This window comes from Mastacembelus armatus, chromosome 3 (genome assembly GCF_900324485.2).
Source record: "Mastacembelus armatus chromosome 3, fMasArm1.2, whole genome shotgun sequence".
Lineage (NCBI taxonomy): Eukaryota > Metazoa > Chordata > Actinopteri > Synbranchiformes > Mastacembelidae > Mastacembelus > Mastacembelus armatus.
The window spans coordinates 25989088-26012082 of NC_046635.1; the positions used below are offsets into that span (position 1 = coordinate 25989088).

The 22995-nt window shown below is 40.2% G+C and overlaps 1 protein-coding gene across 2 annotated transcripts in view; it reads left to right on the top strand.

Annotated features, from left to right (window-relative positions):
* Positions 1–17483, top strand: part of tshz3b (teashirt zinc finger homeobox 3b) — a 38277-nt gene extending 20794 nt beyond the window's left edge. For both annotated transcript variants that reach the window (XM_026294106.2, XM_026294107.1), the window contains one exon: positions 12161–17483. In XM_026294106.2, coding sequence (XP_026149891.1) covers positions 12161–15804 — 3644 coding nt within the window. In that variant the 3' untranslated portion in view covers positions 15805–17483. The remainder of the gene's footprint in view (positions 1–12160) is intronic.
* The last annotated feature ends 5512 nt before the right edge of the window (positions 17484–22995 follow it).

The following is a 22995-nucleotide window of genomic DNA, read 5'->3' on the forward strand; positions in this document are numbered from 1 at the left end:
ACTGAGGATGGCCAAGAATTTGAGTGTCTGTAAATAAAATACACACAAATGTTCAAAGTCATTTCCTACATGAACTTAGGTATGAACTGATATTTATAAGCAGACATTTTAACTTTAACATGCCAGTGTAATGTGTGTGTGTGTGTGTGTGTGTGTGTGTGTGTGTAAGTGACAGAAAAAGCTACTCTCTACCTATCTAAGAGGAAACAATGTTACGACATAGTACTGACAACACTCTGTTTATGGATTCCACAAGCCTGATACAAATGCAGACCAGCACACACACACACACACACACACACACACACACACACACACACACACACACACACACACACACACACACACACACAATGCATGTGTACTGTGTGTGGGAGTTATGTTGTAAATCACACTAATCAATTGTGGCCTGTGTCAAGACATGCCAGACAAGGCGAATGGTTTGTTTTACATTGGGGGGGGGGGGATGTGTGTATGTGTGCAGCTGTCACATGATGTCCTGCACACAGCTGTCAGAAATCACAGTTGTCTCCAACACCACAGTTACTATATGTATCGTTCTGTGTGTGAGAAAGATGTATATGGCTCTATTGTACGAATAGTCTTTATGACATAATATGTGCAACAGTGAAATGTTTTGATATAAAGGCCCTAACTTCATCACAGACATCACACATGCACATATAATCTGGAGAACATGGAAATGTCAGCTTTTTAATTTATATTTTAAGACGAACATCCAATTACTATCTGGATGTCATCATTAAGGGTTTAATGACTTGTTCAAGGGTTCATTTGCACAAAATTTAGACACACGAACATACCCATGCTGCATTTAAAAACTATTTTCACCAGTATATACTGTATTATTTCATTTTTGAGTTAAAAAAATTGTCTGCTCCTTCCATAAAAGCAACTAGAAGTAATGTCCTGTTTAGTAACAAAACTATTATACTTATATGTACAGCATATAATCTCTGTACTGTTAATTGAAAAAAAATACTTCTGAGTAATGGCTGTAATATATCATTTAATTACTTAACAATTAGTAAATATTACAGAAAAGCATATTTATTTGTTTATTTGAATGAAGTCATATGAGTAATGGTTTGAACAGGGTCACTTTTCAGAATAATGACACAATTAGATTAGAAGATGTCCCTGTAGCCCTCTGCAGGATGTTATTGGCAGTGTATTCTCTGGCTCATTTTAGCTTTTTAATGTGTTATTTTGATCCATTGAAACAATTTACCAAAACCATATTATATGGTACTATGTGACACCATAAGCAAAATGTTAAAATATATTACTACAGAATCCATATGTCCAAAAATTAAGTATACAACAATTCAAAACATTTTGAAAGCAAGAAAAGACAATTTTCATTTAACCCTTCTCACTTCGCTTCTATGCATCTTGAGCACTTTCATCTTCTTGTTTGTCTGTGTGTGTGTGTGTGTGTGTTTGTGTGTTTGCATGTGCATGTCTATGTATTCCCTTAAGGCTTGGTTGCCATAACACCACTCTGGGATTGTGGACCTAGACAGGGCCTTGTTTGCCTTCTTGCTCTACCTGTAGCCTGGGTGACATGTCTTCAGGGGTCTTTCATATGACTGAGGTGCTTCTACATATAAACGCACTGGTGGACACACACACACACACACACACACACACACACACACACACACACACACACACACACACACATCCATTTTGACATTGTTTGGATGACATAAAAGACCTTTTTTTTGCTAGTTTTCAGGTCTAATTACATGATTAAAAATGGCGGTCTCCTTCCTGACATAATTCATCACAGTCTGTGTATTTACCACCCTGCTGGAAACACACACACTATCACAGACACACAAATCCACTGCTTTGAAACTGAAAACCCATCGCTCCCCCTGACAAACCCAGATACTCAGCTATACGCTGCACCCCATGGCCAAGAGGAACGTGTTGACGGCTTGCAAGGGCCAGAGATCCATCATGTGACACATCTGTAGTCAGACAAACACGCTAACAACATGCTAAGTGTATATCAAAGCCAAGGAACAGTCTTGTTTCTAACTGCCTACAGTTCTCAGGTTGCATTTTAATTGCACATTACTACAAAGATGATGAAGGGGAAAAGTTAAAGTGTAGAAAATTCAAATGAGCAGAAAAAAATAAACAAGCCTTTGTTGGAGAGTGACAAGTAGGTCTATAAGCTGCAGTATCAACATTTAATTAAAAATTTAATTTTGTATTGAAACTCCCCTCATTATGAAACAACACAAAAAAGACAAGAGACTTTACAGGACTGCTTTTAAGGGAAGACCTGAAATAGAAATTTACGGTGCAATGTCAAAGCAGAACAATATTAAGTTCAGACGACGCTCCACTATTGTTTCGCTTTGCATTGGGTATGTGTGCATGTTCAAGTGTTTGGCAACTAGTCGCATAAACACGTGTGCAGCTCTTCAATTTATGTTTGTTGAAAGAAATACAACGGTGTGTGTTGCCAAAACAAAACAAGAACAGTAAAAAAAAAAAAAAACAGCGCAGTAAAGTTTAAATTCAGCAATTGCCTTAAGTGACGTTGACGATCTAAAATCTCTTAAATCTCTTAATCTTAAAACCTTGGAAGATATGTGATTAGCATTTTTGGTGATGTGTGCCATGTAGCAAGAAAAAGCAGCAGTGGCTCTTCTTGGGGCAGAGTGAACAGTGAAACCGTGTCCATAGTGTCTGGGTCTTGTCAAGTTTGTGTCAGTTTTTTTTTTTTTTACAGTGGACATGTAATGTGTCATTTTGTGCTTCTTAGTTTAGAATCCAGGTTTGTTGCATGCACTTAAAATCCACACAGAGAAAGTCCAAAATATAAATTTTGTACATGTGCACATTATTATGCTTGAAGTTATTACTTTAATTCCATAACATCTTAACCCTTTCCTGTAACACTAGTCTCTGCTTCTAATCTTTTTTAACACTTATTCTAATCCTAAAATGCTTCATTATGCTGAAGTAGTAGCCAACTGTCCTCCCGGTATGATTACTCTCATCCTCCTCTGCGTCAGAGAACATTTGTTTCTGATCAGCATAGAATTACTGCTGTAATTCGGACAGTCACCCTAAAACCCAACTGCATAAGTCAAGTTATTTTTAAACATGTCAGCGTAAATGACAACATTGCCACTCTTCTTGTAAAAAAAGCCAGTGACTCTAAGCCATGTGTGTGTGCACAGCCACATTTTAGCTCGTGTGACTCTAAGCCTCATTAAAAGAGCCTCATACATGGCTTGGTGCTGTAAACATGCTAATATTCTTAATGGCTCTGTGCTACATTGATATGCATGTGAACTCTAGACCGTTAACCCCCTCTACTGCACCCAACTCGCCTGCTCATCAACAAAGACCCACACATGCACTTTACACTTGCCACCATTACAGGGCCCCCTGGCTCTCTGTTTTTCCATTAATATCAAGTGATTGAGCGTAACATTAGCAGATAAAACGAAGACTAAGATGACATATACGCCATGGATGGAGGAATTAAAGCCTAATATAATCACTTGGCTTTGCATAAAGAAAAACCATGGCTTGTCACTATGCCTGACATTTTGATTTCCGACATTTCTGGCACAGCAAGAGAGAGGCAGGGACACATTGAGACTGATTTCTCTTTTAAGTGAAAAGATACTTAATTGATTGTTCAGAGAGTTCCCACACATTTTAACCTTGTACACAAGAACACACACTTCAAAATAAACATGTATGCACACACAAAGTATTGATCTTATACCTCCTCCTGTGTGTTTTTGCCCATGGGTGTGGGTTTCTTTAAGCTCTCGTCCAGCTGGTTATTTTCAGAGCAAGTGGAGAGCACATCAGTTTTTATTAGCTTAATAAATCACCTTTGTTGTCAATCAAGCAGCAGAGAATAATTGGATATGGTCGAAGCCTTGCGTGATGGATTATAAATCATTCAAGATTAAATTAAAAGATAATGCACAAACTTAATGGTTTGTGTTTTGCAGTCTAAATTGCCTTGGAGCAGTGCTGTTTTCCAGCTTTATTGCTAGCCGTTTTTCTTTCCCCTAAAACCCCTCACATTTCACACCTTTTATTGCTTAGATAGAGCTTTGCCACTGCTCTTTTACATCTGTGTTTTGTTTGTTGTACAAATTCATTTTTGGGAATTCTCTTTATTTCTTGGTGGAGGAGACGCATTTAATTTTTAGATGCAGGATGTTTTTCAGTGAGAGTATGTGTGTGTCTGTGTAAATGTGTGTGTGCGGATGATAACTTGGCACATATGCAGCCTCTTGTTTTACAGATTTACAGGCCTGAATCTGTATTTGAGTGACATTTGCTTTCAATCTGTTTCTCAGTGGATGCATCTCAGGCCTGTAGCAGCAGTAAGATAAAAAGAAAGGATCATTGCACAAGAGATGGAGGAAAAAGAACAGAAATGAAAAGAGACACATGGGCAGACAGGAAGAGACAGAAAAAGAGCTATATCATGTATATTAGGCTCTGGCCAGTGAATTTAAGTGTGTCCATTTACGTTGGAGCAGAGCGGGCGTTATCATAATCGCTTCCTGCCAACTTGACAGGACCTTAAAGTGATCCTGTCATTTTATTTACACCCAGACCAGTATGTGTTTTACTCCAAAACACACACCCATGCACACACATACACAAATGTTCCCCCATTGCTAACTTCCCTAGCGAGCCCAGTCGAGTAGGTCAGATGACATCTTTTGATCAGAGCTGTCCAAAGAGATCAGAGCAAACTGGCAGGTAATAGATACCCAACAACTAACCAGACTGCAGTGCAAAGAGTGTGTCAATGTGTGTGCTTCTGACAGTGTGCATGTGTGTGCGGAAAAAAGAACAGACATTTATAGTGTCTAATTTTGAAGTACTTGCTCATATTGCAAAACATTATCGTACTGACATTATCAAATAATTGTTGATGGCATACAGCTCATTTACAATTAATGTGTGTATCTTAAGTATTAGGTATATATGTGTACCCTTGTCCTCATGGCAAGCTGGGTCTGTACTGTGACAGACTGGAATGAAGAGGAAAAAGTAAAGGAAGATCAAAGTAGGAAGGTAGTCAGAATACAAGAAAGTGCAACCCTACAGTATGTGCATAAGGGAGACCGAAGATGATGGTGGCAGAACGACAGAGAGATTGAGAGAAAGAGTCAGGGAAGGGCAGAAAATTGCAGTAAGAGAGAGGAAAACACTTCAAGAGTTGAAAATAAGGATGGAGTTCAGATAGGAGAAACAAATGGGAGTTGGTGTTGGTTGTTTTTTCTTTTCGCACGCACGCACACATGCACACACGCACGCACGCACGCACGCACGCACGCACGCACGCACGCACGCACGCACACACACACACACACACACACACACACACACACACGCACACACACAGACACGCACACACACACAGACACGCACACACACACAAGTACTCATGACCCTGGGTTGCCCTGTGGGCTTAGAGAGTGTTACTGCTCCAAGAGCAAGCAATCTGAATAACAAAGGGAAGGCAGAGGATCATTTACTGACAGTGACACACTGATATTTGTGTAGTGTAAGCAAGGTATTGTTGTTGATGTGTATCTGTTCACACATGCACATAAACTGCATTCCTGCTAATCCTAAATAAACATCACACCATATTTTTGTTAATTCTGGATAAATGCCCTTGTACGTTATAAGAACATCACCCACACTGACCAGACTCCATGTGTCACAGCCACACCGTAGCAGTCACTTTTCTGCTAACACTTTAGCATGTATTGCTGCTTTGTGCTTTAAGGATGACCAGTATTTGCAAAGTACAAAGTACCGGGGCATTCGATTTCTGTCCAACTAAATACTGTGCAGTTCTCACTACCACCATTTTTTGCAATTTTGATATCATTATTGTAAATGTGTAGCTAAAATAGCCCAGTAGGATAGCAACTGGGATTTCCACAAATGATTTCTACAGAGCTACCGTCAGATATATTGGGGGCATTTTTTATATTTGCTTGTACTGATTTTTATTAATATTGTGCTATTTATTAGTAATTCTACAATTGCGACACATGATTTTCTCCAAAAATGCTGCATGCAAAAGCTTTACAGGCTGCTGATTTAGGATTTTAATCATGAGGGAATTTGACATTTTTCATTTTTTTTCAGAAGTGAAGCAAATACAAAATATAGCACAAAACAGGAACATTATTGCTAGTTGTCTGCTATAACTCAATTACAAGCATATACTGTAGGTAATTCCTGAAGTAGGCTGATGGCTGTTAGAACATCAGAGTGGTATCTGAAATGTGTTTTGCTCTATATTATGCAAACATTGAATACTCTTTCTGTGCAGTTCATTCAGTTACACTGCCTTAGTCATTATTTCAGCTTCAGTAGCATGTTTGATATTTGTATCACAAGAGAGGCGCATCATCTAAAGTTGGCCAGCATTGTTGTGATTTAGTCACACCTGCCATCTACTCTTCAGTTTTTAAAGTTCCACCCAAGTAAGTCTTCCAGCTGCCTTTTCATTCATATTTCTCATACATCTTTAATATGGCATGTTCAATTAGATAGTAATCTGTTTTTCAAATATCATTTCACTTATGCCTTTATAACTCCTCCATAATTAACTATAGGCTGACTTGATAATTAGTTGGTGCAGTTTTTACACTTCTGTTACCAGTTTTTATAAATAACTCAATATTTCTTTTTTTTTTTTTGCTTACCCCCCTATCACACACTCACACTAATTCTTCTGATAAAAAGTAGTTGTTAGGTTGACTCCGTCCACCTGATGAACTAATCTCAGATAGTGCATTTGATTTGTATAGAAAACTGAGCTATTTTGTTAAATAAATACTGCACATGTATAAATACAGACCACACACACACACACACACACACACACACACACACACACACACACACCTGTGTCTGTAGCTTTCTAGACCAGGCATATGCTCTTGTATTGGCACTGTAACAGAAGCATGTAAATACAGTGTCAGCAGCTCCCTAGCTGAATGGCATGGGAAGATGATTAGCCAGGCTATCAGTGTTCTTGCACAGACACACACAGAGACACACACACAGACATAGACACAAACACAGGTGCATGCATGCATACACAAAAACATTTACATCAGGATCTGTGTTTCTAAACGGTCGCTGTTTTTGTTTCTGTGTTGTGATGCTGCAGCTATAGACAGACACACTAACTGTTGCCACTCCAAATCTAATCTCCCCTCTCTCTAACACTACTGCCACTGTGTGCTGTATATGCTAATATTATCTCTATCTATTTTTGTTGTTTTGGACTATCATGCATCATTACTACTTATCAGCATGGAGCTAGTTCCACATAAAAATAATTCATACAGTGAATACAGATACAGGCCAGAATATACATAGGAAATACAAATAAAAATGTATGTAACAGCTAGGCTATAAATCTTGCTAATTGTCATCCTAAACACTTAAGTGAATGCCAAAAAAAGTAGAAATCTCTACTGTATATGCCAAGAACATTGCAAAGTACATGTTATATGCCTTGGGTAATATTACAAGAATATTAAAGGAATATTGAAGGAACAGCAACATTCGTCAAGCATATGGGTCGATCCAACACCTCTTGGGATCGATGGCACACCTCAACAGTCCCACAGCCCTCACTGCAAGCAGCCATGCCCCTTTAACCACCATTGCAGCAAACACACACACACACACACACACACACACACACACACACACACACACACACACACACACACACACACACACACGCAGAGACAGAAGCCATCCCACCAATTTGTCTGTGCATGTCAAATCACAATAATTAAGCATTATCGATCTCAGATTCAATTAACTTCATTAACGTGGGTTGCACTGTTGATTGGGGAGGGATGGAAATGTGGAAGAGAGGGAGTTGAGGGTGGAGATTATAGGATCCCATCAAGTGGGAAATGGCTGGGGGTTGATGCATGTAACACAATAAATCTGTACAAACACAGTGACACATAGTTTATATGTGAGACAATTCAGATGGGATTTTTTTCATCTCAGGCCTACAGACATGTTTTCAGCAAGGTTTCAACAAGTATGTTGCCCTGTATGAGACTGACGTGGACAGTCTGTCTCTCTGTCTCTCGCCCAGACATACATAACACATTGAAACTGCACGGTCTAAGCAGAAGTGTAAACAGACAGCGCTGACGTGCTTGTGTGTCTGATAGGGCGGTTAAGTGGTTATATAAGCATGATAAACTGTTTCCTAACATCATAACATCTGCAGTGTGCATAAGCATTTCCTCACTTTACGCACACGAACGCAGAGGCATAGTTTACAATCTCTTCATAATCTCTGTATTTTTATGATTATAAATACAAATTTTCCATTTCCATCCATTTGACTGTTTATTAGCAGAATTATTTGCTATTATAACAGGGATTTGTTCAGATGTCAAGAATGATTTCCAAGTCCTTCCACATCTCAGAAAAACAACTGTTGTGTTTGCTTGCTTGCACAGTGTAGTTTCAGTTTCAGTCTCTCTCAGCCTGTTCTCTTGAAAATGAGATCAAACCACCTCTTCCACCCTGCTGACAGTTCCTCTGGAACTCTCACTACCTCTCTTACTTTCTACTAATTAAAAGAGCACCTGCATACCTGGTGTGTTTGGCCCAGGTTCCCTCTACATGGGTGGCTTTGTGTGCGCATATATGAGTATGTGGATGGGTTTCTCCATATTTATCGCTGTATCCTGGGTCATAGTGTTGTGAACCTTGCAGCCTGGACCTTAGCCAAGCCAGTGTCCTTGGGCATCATCTCTGCAAGTAAAGTTTGTGTGTGTGTTTCTACATCATGTCATTCTTTCAAGACCTGTCTTTCTCATATCTCCTTTTCCGCCTCAGTCACATCTTCTAATATATATATTTATGCCTCCTCCTTTCTTCTCTTTGCTTTGAATTGCATTAGTTACAAAAGGAAATACAATTATAAGAGGTGACCTCTTTCACTCCTCCAAACATAATGAAAGCCGTTTTCTTTAACCAAGTTTTGATCTTTACTCTCAAAAGCATGGATAGCTCAGCTACTTTGAGAACAACTGAAAATCTGACCTTAATAATAACCACAAATAGGATTACAATCAGTATGATGAGATTTGGTACATTTCCTGTCACAAAAACCAATAAACTACAACTGCAAGCTAGGACACACTTCAGGTTCACCATCTAGTGAGACTGAGATTTTACAAGCTAGCAGAGAGAACAAGGAAATAGCTACAAGTAATGGAGAAAATGTTGAATGTCCCTCTTTTGCCACTTTCAGGGGTAGTAGAATATAACCTTGACTGAATCTACTAAAAATACCTGCATCACTGTGTCTATTTAATAATATGAATGTTATATGATCATGGTGTTAAAATCACTTTATTTGGAACAGATACATTTGGTACATAGGGGAGTAATACTAGTGTACTTTACAAAAAAGTTACCCTTTGCAACTGTGACTGAGCTGTTGGTGAATGTTGAAAAAAGACAAGTTGACAATAAACTTACACAAGCTGTATTTTCACAACAGAGACAATGGTATGTCTGAAGGTGCTAATGGTAAATATATGTGTATAGTGAAAAGATATTGGCACTACTGAAACTGCAATCCACAGTCCATGTAATTTTGATGTAATTGCAGACTATTCATTGGGGACCATTGTATAAAAGTATTATAACACAGCACCTAATCAAAATGTATCTGTATTTCAACATCCACTGCATCAAAAAAACTCTAGAAATTAGTTGTGCACTTCATTCTGTTTGTAGGTATCTCCACAGCAAGGTTTTTATTCAGAATACACTGGTCTTGCTGGCACACACTGTATGTGCCTCTACACATATCACATCATTGCAGGTATTCAAATACACACAGTGTTCTTATCACACAAAAACAGATAATTTAAAGCCTAGTGCATATGTTGTGTTTTAAAGGAGATTTCACATTGATGTTTGGCCTTGATGAGAGCACAGTGCTGCTGTGTTCGGCTGTTTCCTCAGCCAGAGCATTGTTCTCTTAAACAGCTGTCGTTTTGGCTGATTCAGAACAGATGGCATGTACATGTGGGTCTGCTTGGCTGCACGTATGTGCGGGCTGGTGGATGTGTCTCTGAGACAGAGTGGGGGAGAGACAGACAGGAAGAGATGGGGAAGCTCTAACAGAGGGGGAGTGTGGGCATGTGTTTGTATGTATGTGTGTGTGTGTTTTATATCCATAAATGTGAAAATGTGAAGCTGACATGAATTATCAAGGGTTTAAGATAGTTAGACTTCAGGAAATAAAAGAAACAGTAACTGATGCCGTGTGTGTTTGGGTCAGCTGACCCTACAATTTAACTGCATTTAATGTTAGATAATGTGTTTGAAGTTTTTCAAATCGATTTTGTTAGGCCGAATGCTGGAGCAGTCTGCATGTTCAACAGGGAAGCTCCTGAGATTGCCCGAAGGCAAAAAGGTGTTAGACTATAACAGTTACAGTACAACTGGTGTGTGTGCCTGTTTGTGTGTGTGATGGGCTCTGGGATATCTGTGTCTCTGTGCATCTGTTTATCCCACGGCAGTGTCGTATCATTGCCGATGGCAACCAGTGGCCTGACAATGACAGAGACTCTTCCTGTCTTGCTGCTGATGCAGTACTGTAACATTCACAAATACATACAACTTGCAGTTTTCAATAAGAAATGGGACTTGGCAATAACTGAAGTGTGTTCTATACTATGGTTGGCAAGTTGTAAAAGTATTACCCTTATTTTCACTATAGGTATGATTTGAAGATTTGTTTTCAAAGTTACCTTGTGCATATTCCTGACTGTTTTTGCTGTTTATTAAACATTTCACTGTGCATTGTCATAATGGATGTAACACAATTTAACTTAAAATGAAAGTGGCAGAAAGTGGTGCTTCTGTGCCACACCCATCAGACTGACCAGCACAGTCTGTTTACATACCAGGTTGGATGAGTGATAGCCTGTTACAGAAAGGAATGCTAGGCACAAGGCCATTGACATTCACACACAAGCTCATCGTCTTTGTCAGTGTATTTGCTAAAACAGCAGAGAGGTTTGTGTATGCATGCACCTGTGTGTGCTTGAAATTTTATCCAAAAAAAAAAAATAAAAAACAACCTTACCCACAAAATGTGACCATGTTATTTTATCCTTGCAATGGACTTATTAACAAGGAAAATGTTTGTAGATGCACAAAGAAGCAAGACTGATTTTTCTTGATACATCTTTTCTCTAGGATTTCCATTGTATTATTCTTAAACTAGAGGGATTTGAATATAAATTGAAAGCCTCAAGCCCAGTCCCCGAAGCTAAACTGTAAATAATAACTCTAAACTTTTTTCTAATCTTTGGTAATTGAAGCAAATGGGTTTTGCAGAGAGAGATTTGTCGCAGGCAAACGTACATACATTCATTTTTATTTACGAGGAGGCGAGGGCTGAGCAGTGTAATGAGTGAAAATGCATGCTTAATTTAAATGGCGAGTGTGTCTGTTAGGGAATGCATTAGAGTCTGCAGAAGAAGCGTAAGACATATTAATTGACAGACAGGAACCGCTGTCTCCGAGGTTGATACAAGTAATTTATTACTTCAGAAACGAATGCCACCGCCAGAATGTGCTTCATTAATTTCAAATTTAGTTTTAATTTCAAGCTGTTGCCCCTTGAGAAGAATAAGGTGGCAAGTTCTGTTTGAAGAGCCATTTTCCCTTCTCCCTCCCTCTATCTTTCTCTTTCCATCCACCATCTCTCTCTTTCTCTCTGTGGCTGTCTCTGATTTTTTGCAATACAGAACAAAGACCTGGGTGTGAAGAGGGAATGGGAGGAGGTGGTGACTTGATTCCAATTAGAAAACAATGTCACTGTAAAAAGGCAAAGTTAGAACACAATTACTTCAACAGTTATGTTAGGAAATAGTTTGTCTGTTTCCTCTGGAGAAAGTGTGTATACCACTAGTTTGCATTTCTATCAGTTCCCTGCTTGGTAAAGAAAGAGAACTACACAGTTGAGAATGTCCGTTAGATATGCTGTCAGTCTGCTTTTAACAAATCTCTCTGTTTTTACTTTTCTCTGCCTGTGCAGCATATGTCCCTGAAGACGAGAAAGAAGCAGCCCTAGTAGATGAGGACCTGGATGGAGACGACTCAGCTCAGGAAGGGGAGGAACCTGCTGCTAAGTTCCTCTGTCAGGACAAGGACTTTCTTCTGAAGGACAGACCAGGCTCTGCTGGCTTCCATGACTCACCCAATGCTGGTGACTTTTCTGGACAGGAGCTGGACAGTGAGTCTCACCTGAGTGAATCCAGTGACAGAATGTCTGATTTTGAGAGCTCCTCACTTAAAAATGAGGATGATGTCCTCCTCTCTAAAGAACCCTCAAATGCCCTGTCCCTGTCTTCCTCTTCTGCCATAATGACTGCTGCCCACACCGCAGCCCAAGTAAGTGGAGATGAGGCCATACTAGCCACAACAGGATCTGTTGCTGACAGCCTGGAGAAGATGAAGGCCATTTACACCTCCTTCCTGACCAACTCCTATTGGTCTACAATGAATCTGAACCTGAGCCAGCCAACTACAGAAAAACCCCCTCGTAGTCACAGCAGCAGCAGTAGTAGCAGCAGCAGCAGTAGCTGCGGAAGTGGAGGTTATGATTGGCACCAGACAGCTATGGCTAAAACCCTCCAGCAGGCCTCACAGAACCACCACAACAGACTGGGCCTGGTTCAGCATGCCACAGTGGCGGTATCCACAGCATCTACAGAACCCAATCTCTTTAGTACTGTCCAGCTATACCGGCAGAGCTCGAAGCTCTATGGCTCTATATTCACTGGTGCCAGCAAATTCCGCTGTAAGGACTGCAGTGCAGCTTATGACACACTGGTCGAGCTCACGGTGCACATGAATGAGACAGGCCACTATCGCGATGATAACCATGAGACAGATAGTGAGGGTGCTAAACGGTGGTCTAAACCCAGAAAGCGTTCTTTGCTAGAGATGGAGGGGAAGGAGGATGCTCAGAAAGTTCTGAAGTGCATGTACTGTGGGCACTCCTTTGAATCCCTTCAGGACCTAAGTGTCCACATGATCAAGACAAAACACTACCAGAAAGTGCCTCTGAAGGAGCCTGTTACACCAGTGGCAGCTAAGATTATTTCCACAGCTCGAAAGAGGGCCCCTATTGACATAGACATCCCTAGCTCACCTGACTCTAATGGAGGCACCACACCTAAGCCCACCTCCCTCAGTGATTCGAATGACATACTCCAGAAGGTTACCAACCCTTACATCACACCTAACAACCGCTATGGACATCAGAATGGTGCCAGCTATGCCTGGCAGTTTGAGTCCAGAAAGTCACAAATCCTGAAATGCATGGAGTGTGGCAGCTCTCATGACACACTGCAAGAGCTAACCGCTCACATGATGGTGACAGGACACTTTATTAAAGTCACCAATTCTGCTATTAAGAAAGGCAAACCCATTATGGAGTCATCTACCCCAGCCCCAACATCAAATTCAACAGTTGAAGAAAAGGTTCAGTCTGTTCCCCTGGCTGCCACAACCTTCTCCCCTCCCCCAGCCCCAGTGCCTCCTCCAACCAGTATCTCCCCAAGTGCCATGGCTGTGGAGATAAAAAAGGAGGAGAAGGAAGAAGAATGCACTAAAGAGCCCAACATCAACAGTGGTAACAATTTCAGCAAGGAAAAGAAAACAGGAGGAGAGGAGGAGGTTGAGGAGAAATTTGATGTTTCTTCAAAATACACTTATTTGACTGAAGAGGATCTGGATGAAAGTCCAAAAGGGGGTCTTGATATCCTGAAGTCCCTTGAGAACACAGTAACCTCAGCCATTAACAAAGCCCAGAATGGGGCCCCAAGCTGGGGTGGATATCCCAGTATCCATGCTGCCTACCAGCTCCCAAATATCATGAAACTCTCTCTAGGCAACTCTGGTAAGAGTTCCCCCCTTAAATACATGTTCCCTGGAGGGGAGATCCTCTCTCCCACTGGTAAGAGCCAGCCTCTGATCTCCCCTCCCAGCCGTCAGACATCGCCACTGCCCAAAAACAACTTCCATGCTATGGAGGAACTGGTGAAGAAAGTGACAGAGAAAGTGGCCAAGGTTGAGGAGAAGATGAGGGAGCCCAGTGGTGTTGTGAGGGGATCGCCTATGACACGTATCACACCCTCGCCCTGCAACAGTGAAGCAGGGGAGTCAGCCCGAGGAGAGTCCCCCAAAGAAAGTAGAGCTGGAGTCTGTAAAACCCCTGAGAATCCAACTGGAGTGGAAAAAGTAAGAGATGGAAATGGAGCCAGTCACAGAGATTCAAATGGAGATATAAAGGATTCTGTGGAGAATGGAGTTGAGTCAACTGCTGTGACACCCCCTCTACCCACCTCACTGTGTGGCAGTACAGCTATTATTACAGACCATCCACCTCCAGAACAGCCTTTCGTTAACCCTCTCAGCGCACTGCAGTCAGTAATGAACGTCCACCTGGGGAAGGCCGCTAAACCTGCCTTGCCCTCCCTTGACCCCATGAGTATGCTGTTTAAGATGAGCAACAGTCTGGCAGAGAAAGCAGCAGTGGCTGCTTCCACCCCACCAGCACAGACCAAAAAGCCCAGTAATGACCACCTAGACCGTTACTTCTACCAGCATCATCTAAATAATGACCAACCCATAGATCTTACCAAAGGCAAAAATGTTGACAAAAACGGCAGTAGTGGTTCTCTGGGTTCAACAGCTCTCTCTTCCACCACTTCCACCCCATCCTCAGTTTCTCCTCCTTCCAATGCCACTATGACCAAAGCCTCAGCTGCAGTAGCTTCCTTTATGTCCACTTCCCCTTTGAGAGAGAACGCCCTTTCAGACATCTCTGACATGCTGAGGAACCTGACAGAAAGTCAAGCTGTCTCCAAGTCCTCCACACCTACCAGCCAATCTGAGCGCTCCGACATTGAAGGTGTCACACAGGAGGAGACAGAAGATGTTTCACCAGCCCAGAAACGTAAAGGCCGTCAGTCAAACTGGAATCCTCAACATCTTCTCATCTTACAAGCCCAGTTTGCATCCAGTCTGAGACAAACAAGTGATGGAAAATATATGATGTCAGACCTAAGTCCACAGGAAAGAATGCACATCTCTCGTTTCACTGGCCTCTCAATGACTACAATATCCCATTGGTTGGCTAATGTCAAGTACCAGCTGAGAAGAACTGGTGGCACCAAGTTCTTGAAAAACTTGGATTCTGGTCACCCAGTGTTCTTCTGCAGTGACTGCGCCTCTCAGATCCGCTCACCATCCACCTATGTCAGCCATTTGGAATCCCACTTGGGTTTTCGACTGCGAGACCTGGCAAAGCTTTCGGGGGAGCAGCTTCTTAGTCAGATATCGCAACAACACCATCAATGTCACACCAAAGGACTATCTGAAAAATTGCTTTCTAATCTTCATTCATCCAGTCACCCTTTACCCTCCTCTCTACCCACATCCCTAGCCCCTTCCTTACCCATCTCTCTGTCCTCTACCTTAAACACCTCTCTACCCTCAACTGAATCCCCATCACCCTCCCCTGACGATGATGACAGTGGAGCCATGTACCAGTGCAAGCTCTGCAACCGGACTTTTGCGAGCAAGCATGCGGTCAAGCTTCATCTGAGCAAGACTCATGGGAAGTCCCCTGAGGACCATCTCATGTATGTGTGTGAGCTGGAAAAACAGTAGCATTGGCTGGGGACCATGCTGCACTCTTTCATAATGACTCACTCTTTTCTGTTCAGTCTCTCTTAGCCTTTCACAGACATTTGTTTGAAATAAAAGAAATAATTATTAATGTGATGGATCTGCACAAAGATGCCATAAAACTACTGCTTTGAGTTTTGGCACATGGTTTTAAATTTTGTGTTGTAGAAATTCTTTTTTTGTTTTGTTTCGGTGTAAGGTAGATTCACTCTGGCCCAAGACACCTGATTTTAGTGATCTCCTTTGGCAGGAATAGTGACTGCTTTCAAAATGTGCAGATTGGGGCTGTTGTCATTCAGAAGATACATTATATGAAGGTTTAAAAAAGTTATTCTAAAATGAAGTGATGTGTATTTTGAAACTTGTGTATATGGAATTAAGTTCCTTTATATTTTGGCATCATTGGGGTGTGACAAGCTGCATGCATAAATGAAACAGTTTAGTTAAACATTTTATAATGAAATCTGGTGCACTTTCCATGAGTTTTTTCTTCTTTTTTCACTCTCCTGCTCGCTGTTTTTTCTATAACACTGTTCTGCTGGGGCCAGCATTTAAAATTTAACCCTCTGAGTACGTCAAAGCACTTCTACATCTAAGATCCAAACACTATTGACTCAAGATTTGAGATTGGGAATTACTGAAGCTACTGTGAGAATTAGATTGACAGTGGGTTTCCCAGACATATAATATGTTCAGTCTAAGGCTAGACATGGAGGCATTTTTATAATGGAGATTCTGTATTTAGTGCAAGGTGTTAATCTTGGGCTTAACATTTGTCTGGAAGATGCTCACAGTACCTAACACAAGCATTGTAGCTATATGGTTAAAAAAAAAAAAAAAAGAGAGAAAAAAAAGAACTCAACTCTTTTACTTTGGTCGATCAGGGACCAGGGTAATTCAGGTCTGTGTAAAATATGTATATAAAACATATGAACTAATTCCTGTCTAAATTATGCATCATTTCTATATTTTTAATTTAAAACGGTTATGACTATCTGCTGGTGCACAGTATATGAAGACAAATAAAATTGTTTTGCACAATAGTTTTATAAATGTGTTATTTAATCAAACAACACAAAAAGGGAGGTAAGAAAGCGGATGACAGCAGGTGAATCTTTTTATTCCCAGCTCGTGCTCAAAGGGTTAAAGACTCTTTTTACCAGACACTACATGTGCCGCTGTATGAACACTAAAAAGATATTAAAGGTTGTACAAAAGATGTTGCTTTATGAAAATATTTCACATGTAAACTGTTATTTATAAGCACTCTTGGTTGTTTCATATTGTTGAATGCCTGTTTGATTGGTCACATATTTTATTTTATTATATATTTTTTTGTTATGTCTAATTACTCTGTCATGATTCCGCACTGCAGCTTTATCTTTTTGGGATATGAAAGGTAACCATGGTTACACTAACCTCTTGAGTGACAAGTTCTGCTACATTTTTGGCAGTTAATTTGCTGAAGTAACTGACAGCTGCCAGTGTAGAGAAATAAAAAAAAAATCTTTATGTGTAAAATATTGGCATGTAAACAGCACAGATACTCTTATGCATTCTGTGCTGTTAGTCTTTTTCATTTCGTTCTTTCGTTTTCTGTTGTTGTTGTTGTTCTTGACAATGAACCACCATTATATGACTTCATATAACCTTGTTTTCTACTGCAGCATTAAAAAAGGAAACTGTTTTTTGCAATAATGTGTGTGTGTGTGCATCATGTGTGTCATGGCTATCAATTATGGGTGTGCTGTGCAGTCCCTAATGAGCACATTAGACTGGGAGTGTGTCAACGTCTGTCTGTGACGAGCTGCAGACTAGTTTACAGTGAGTGGCAGCAGCTGGCCGTGTGGGAGACAAACACACACATGCAGGCACTCATACACACAAACACACACACACACACACACACACACAACCGTATATTCAGACATGCAAACAGATGCCATCCTTGCTGGGCTTTCCAGTAGCCTCCTCTGTTGTCCTAGTGGCTTAGACTAAAATACACTGCATATAAAATCTGAGTACAATATAGGGCCCCAAGAAACAAAAGGTTGATTTATCTTTTTAACAAAATCTGTCATTTTATGGAAAATTAAAAAATAAAACTCTTATTACTTCCACTTAATTTGTGCAAATGTAATGCAAACAAAGTTTAAATGAGGAGATGTTTCAATTTTGAAAATCAAACCATGCACCCATACTTGCACACACTGGTTATCTAATAGTGTCACACACTAATATCATACTCAAGTTCATCACTCTATCTTTCCAATCAAAATAACCAGAGAGCAAATGAGCTCCATACTCACCTTCTTTCTCTTTCAACACCGGATATAGAATCATAAAGACACATGCACACACACACACAATGTTTGTCTTCCCTATCTCCAGCTCTATAATTACCTTTGACGTCCATTTTGTGACTACTCTCTGCGAGGTAAGGGACCTGACAGACATACTTGTTTAGGCTTCATGTGAGATGACAACAATGCTGACAATATGAGCAAGTACTTTCAAGTGTTCATTTATTCAGATATTTCCTGGTTCGGTGCTGTGGTTAAATAGAAATTGTATGATATGTGATGCACAACAATATCATACAGAAAAAAAAATGGATTAAGTTAATGCTTAGAGCAAGAGATCTATGAGTGTTGCTTTCTGCCTGAAGATCTATGTGAGAATCAGTATGTCCAGTACAAATAAGGTAATGAGAATATAAAAAGTAGGTATTAGCTGGAGAAAAAAAATGTTGCAGAGGTACTACATATATCATAAACGCGTCTGCAAATCAAGTAATAGTAAAGTTATATGGTACCGTGTGTTCCTTACTCCCTACACTTTTTCCACTCCGCCCTGCCACTTAATATACCATGTTGAAATAAAAAACACATTCAACCATTACGACATGGGCACCTGCATACAACACAATCATCTCTAAATTGTACAGACCAGTATTGCAAATTCTTTTCTTTTTTTCACACATACACACAAAGATGCACAAAAGACACACACACACACCTCTCAACAGCCAGGTAGAAGGACTTCATTCACAATGACAAGGTGCCACTGTGTGTGAAAATGTCAGCCTTCAACAGTGCAGCTTGAAGTCTGGCACCATATTTAAGGCTCTCATTAGCCTCAAAGAAAATATGCGTGAAATTGAAGTGTAAGAAAGCCATTTTCCTGCCTTCACATCCGGCAAGCACAGTCAAGAGCTTATTAAGGTTGAAAACTAGCATGCAGGAAACAATGGATATAGTACCATCATTGGGATATGCAAATACACACACACACACGGATATAAATATATATGTACTATGTATCTTAGTGTAATCATATGGTGCACCCTAAGCTCAACTCCAGTTCATCTGACTAACATGATACCACTAATGCACCATTAATGTAGATCACAATTTCACAATTATTTACTACATTCTTGCAAAAAGATGGTTAACTGGTTAAATCTTTAACACTGAAGTCCAGGTTAACTAAAACCAAAACTTATTATACACAGTTGTCCTGGTCAACACTCCTTAACCTATGGAAACGTGCTCTCCACCATAATGAAAACACCAAACTAAGGAATCTCTTTTGGAAGAATGTTCCCTTTCATGCGTCAGATTTAGAGAATATATGACAAAGATCTCTGTTCTGAAGACACTCAAAAAACATAAAAAAGTTGTTTTTTTCTTTGACATTGTTATCCATGTGTGGATTAAAGAGAAAGAGTAGGAATGAGTGGGAAAAATCATCTAACCAGACAAGTACATGATTAATTAAAAATGCATTCACAAGACTAAACATAAAAGTATATGTAATCATAACACAATATATAATAAATATAAATTATATGATCTGTCCATTGTTCTTGGTTGATGACATTTCACAGACACCTGATGTAGTGAGGTGTTTTTGACAGCTAACAATTTACAGTCAATAATAATCAAAATACCTGGATTAGCTTGACTCAGGATACCAATAACTTCCTTTTAAGGGGCTTTAATGATTTCTTGTGTTACAGTTACTAACTAAGCAACCCCTAAATGATTTGAGTTGAGGGCACAGTTACACACACAGTATATACAGTTGGCAGTGTACAGAATTTTTCTATGAATAATAAATAAATAATAATAACCTCAACCTGGCAGCCCATTCACGGACAAAATACTTGCTGTAAGATCGTCTACACTAGTTTAGGAAGTAACTTCATTTTCTCACATTATTAAACTGCTTAACATTATATAGTCCCCTGTGATAATCAGTTTTTCACTTAAGTGCTGCTGACTATAGTATTGTCAGTTTCTGGGTCAGTGTCATCCATCCAAATTTGGTATATTCAGCTACACTACACAGACAGATGCTCTTGTAAATAATCCAGTTTATTAATTCAATTACTGTCTTCAACCAGAAAGAGTAAAGGACCATTGTGCTTTGGAAGCTGCATTCTTCTAAAGCTAGTATTGCCTGCCTTGTGTTGACATCATTTTATGCTTTACATTTGTGGTTAATCAATTGAGAATTTGGTTGATTGCCAGAAATGGATTATACAGTGTTTGTAAAAAAACTGTGTTAATTCATTTATTAGACAAACACACCAAATATTCTCTGATTGTGACTTCTCCTGTGTGAGGACTTGATGCTTCCTTCTGTTATCTGTCTATAGACTTGACATGTGGGGTTTTGGTATGCTGGTTGGACAAGGTAATCTGAATACGTCAACTTGAGCTTTCTGATATGGTTTTTAAAAAAATCAAATATGTTCTGCTATTTTATAGATTAAAGGAATAATCAGCTGAACAGTACAGTTGTGTCAAAAGCAGGTCTACCTCCATAGGAAGTGTTTCAACAGGAATATGTACATTAGATCTACAGACGCCTTTCCACTTCTAAGATATATTCACTAGCAAAAGGTTGCTACGGATATGACCTACATGGAGAGTAACTCTATGCTGAAAATGTCATTTCATTGGCCTCTACAATATGAAACTATCAAATAGTGAAATCAGTTGTACTTTAGACAAAAAAGCAGAAATTGACTGACGCTGATGTACTGTAAGCTGAGATAAAGCACAACGTTTTCTATACAGGTGCAGGCTACACATGCACCCACTTTTACTAACATTAGTGTAATGACTATTTTCTGATCCAGTTTTCAGTGGTGTGTCACATGACACACCACTTATTTGAATCAAACAGCACTGATTACAAGCCAGCCTCACTTTACCCAAAACATATGTGTAATTAACATCTGGTGTTTAACGGGTCAGTGTTCAGAGAGAGATGGCTAATGTTAGAATGAGCAACACAACAAACTAAAATAGTTTACAAGCTAGACATTATCAGTAAACACTATGCTAACACCATCACACTGTCATGTCATCATTTTAGCATGCTGAGGTTAATAATCAGCTCACAGCACATTTGTACCCTAGGTACATCCTCACTGAACAGCCAGCATGGCCTAAGACTGTTTCACACATGAAATGAAACACATATCAATAGCTCGTTGGATATTAAAGATAATATTAGTTGGGTTATATTTGTTAATAACCAAAGATATAAAGACTTACTCTATGGCTCTAACTAAACTTGATTGCCCTGTTTTGTGTATTGTGCAAAATTGTCAAGGGGAATAGTTTTCTGTCATGTGACACAACTGCAATGCCTACAGTCAGCTATGCCAGTGAACATTAACATCTTAATAGTGATTTTGGAGATGGTGCTATGTGCCAGCGAACCACACCTTCATTGTAGTCCACACAATGCAACCGTCACAATCCCCCCTAGGAACATACAGGGAGCCTCCACAGCATTTGAGCAAGGTGTGCTGCAGATCCAGATAGCTTTATCTAAAGAAGGGAGCTGGTGGGAGGGTGGGAATACAAGCTGAGTGGATCTACTCCTAACAATGGAATCACACGGCATAACACAAATAAAGCCGAGGTACAAGCAAGCACACTCCTTACAAAGACACACAGGGACCGTGCCCTGTCCATCTTACTTTCTCTTGATTCCTTTTTCTGTTCCCATTTATTCTCTCTCCTGTTCTTTCTTCACTAGCACAGTCTCAGGCTCAGCATATCTATAGGCATAGCTGCTTTACACATCCTATTACTTATTTTGTTATTAAACTTAATACAGTTCTTGGTAGTAATTTATGCCAGTTAGCTTAAAATTCAACCAACTGCACGTATTCAGAGGCCTGTTCACTCCCTGTATGAGCAGACCTCAGGCTGGTGTCTCCTCAGAATATGTCAGGGCAAGTGTACGCCACATGCTCAACTTTTTAATAACGAAAAGACTATTTAATGTCCTTTCTGGAAATGTTAATGGAACATTAAACCTAAAAATCTCCAAGTCCAAACAGTACCATAGGTTTCTGTACCATAGGTTGCTTTAAGCCATGCTAGCAGCTTGACTCAAAGCATGTTGATAAATTGGTCGCAGGGTTAGTCCAACTGAAATAGTGACATTTCAGTTGGACTAACCAACTGAATGGATGGATTTCCATGAAATTTGGTACAAATGTCTTTGTGCCCAGATGATGAATCATAATGGCTTTGGTAATCTTTTCTTCTTGTGCCACACCCAGGTCACATTTTTCATTATTGTAGCTGAATATCTCAACATCTACTCAAGGCCCAGGAATTTACAGTCAACCATGGTTATGGCCAAATACCTGCAAAGCAATTAGCTAAGACCCTAGATGGTATACACATAAGCATACAGGCATTGTCAATGTGCTGACATTAACTTAACTTAATTCCGTTACTAGTCCCACAATGGGGACATTCTATTACCAAGTGCACACACACAGCAGTGCACACACAAACACACCGTGCACACACACACACCCGGGGCAGTGGGCAGCCAGTGCTGCGGCGCCCGGAGAGCAGTTGGGGGTCCGGTGCCTTGCTGAAGGGTCTGAAGGGTTGAGGGTGGACAGGGCGCTGGCTGTTCACTCTTCCCACCAACAGTTCCTGCCGGACCTGAGACTCAAACCCAAACAGTCCTTTTGGGACTTTTGGGTTACAAGTTACAAGTCCGACTCCCACAAGTCCGACTCCCTATCCATCAGGCCACGACTGCCCCCAAAGCATTTAGCTCAAAGTATCCCTGTGCAGAGCCAGTAATGTGGCTATTACAAGGCAGAGTCACCACATTCACCACCTT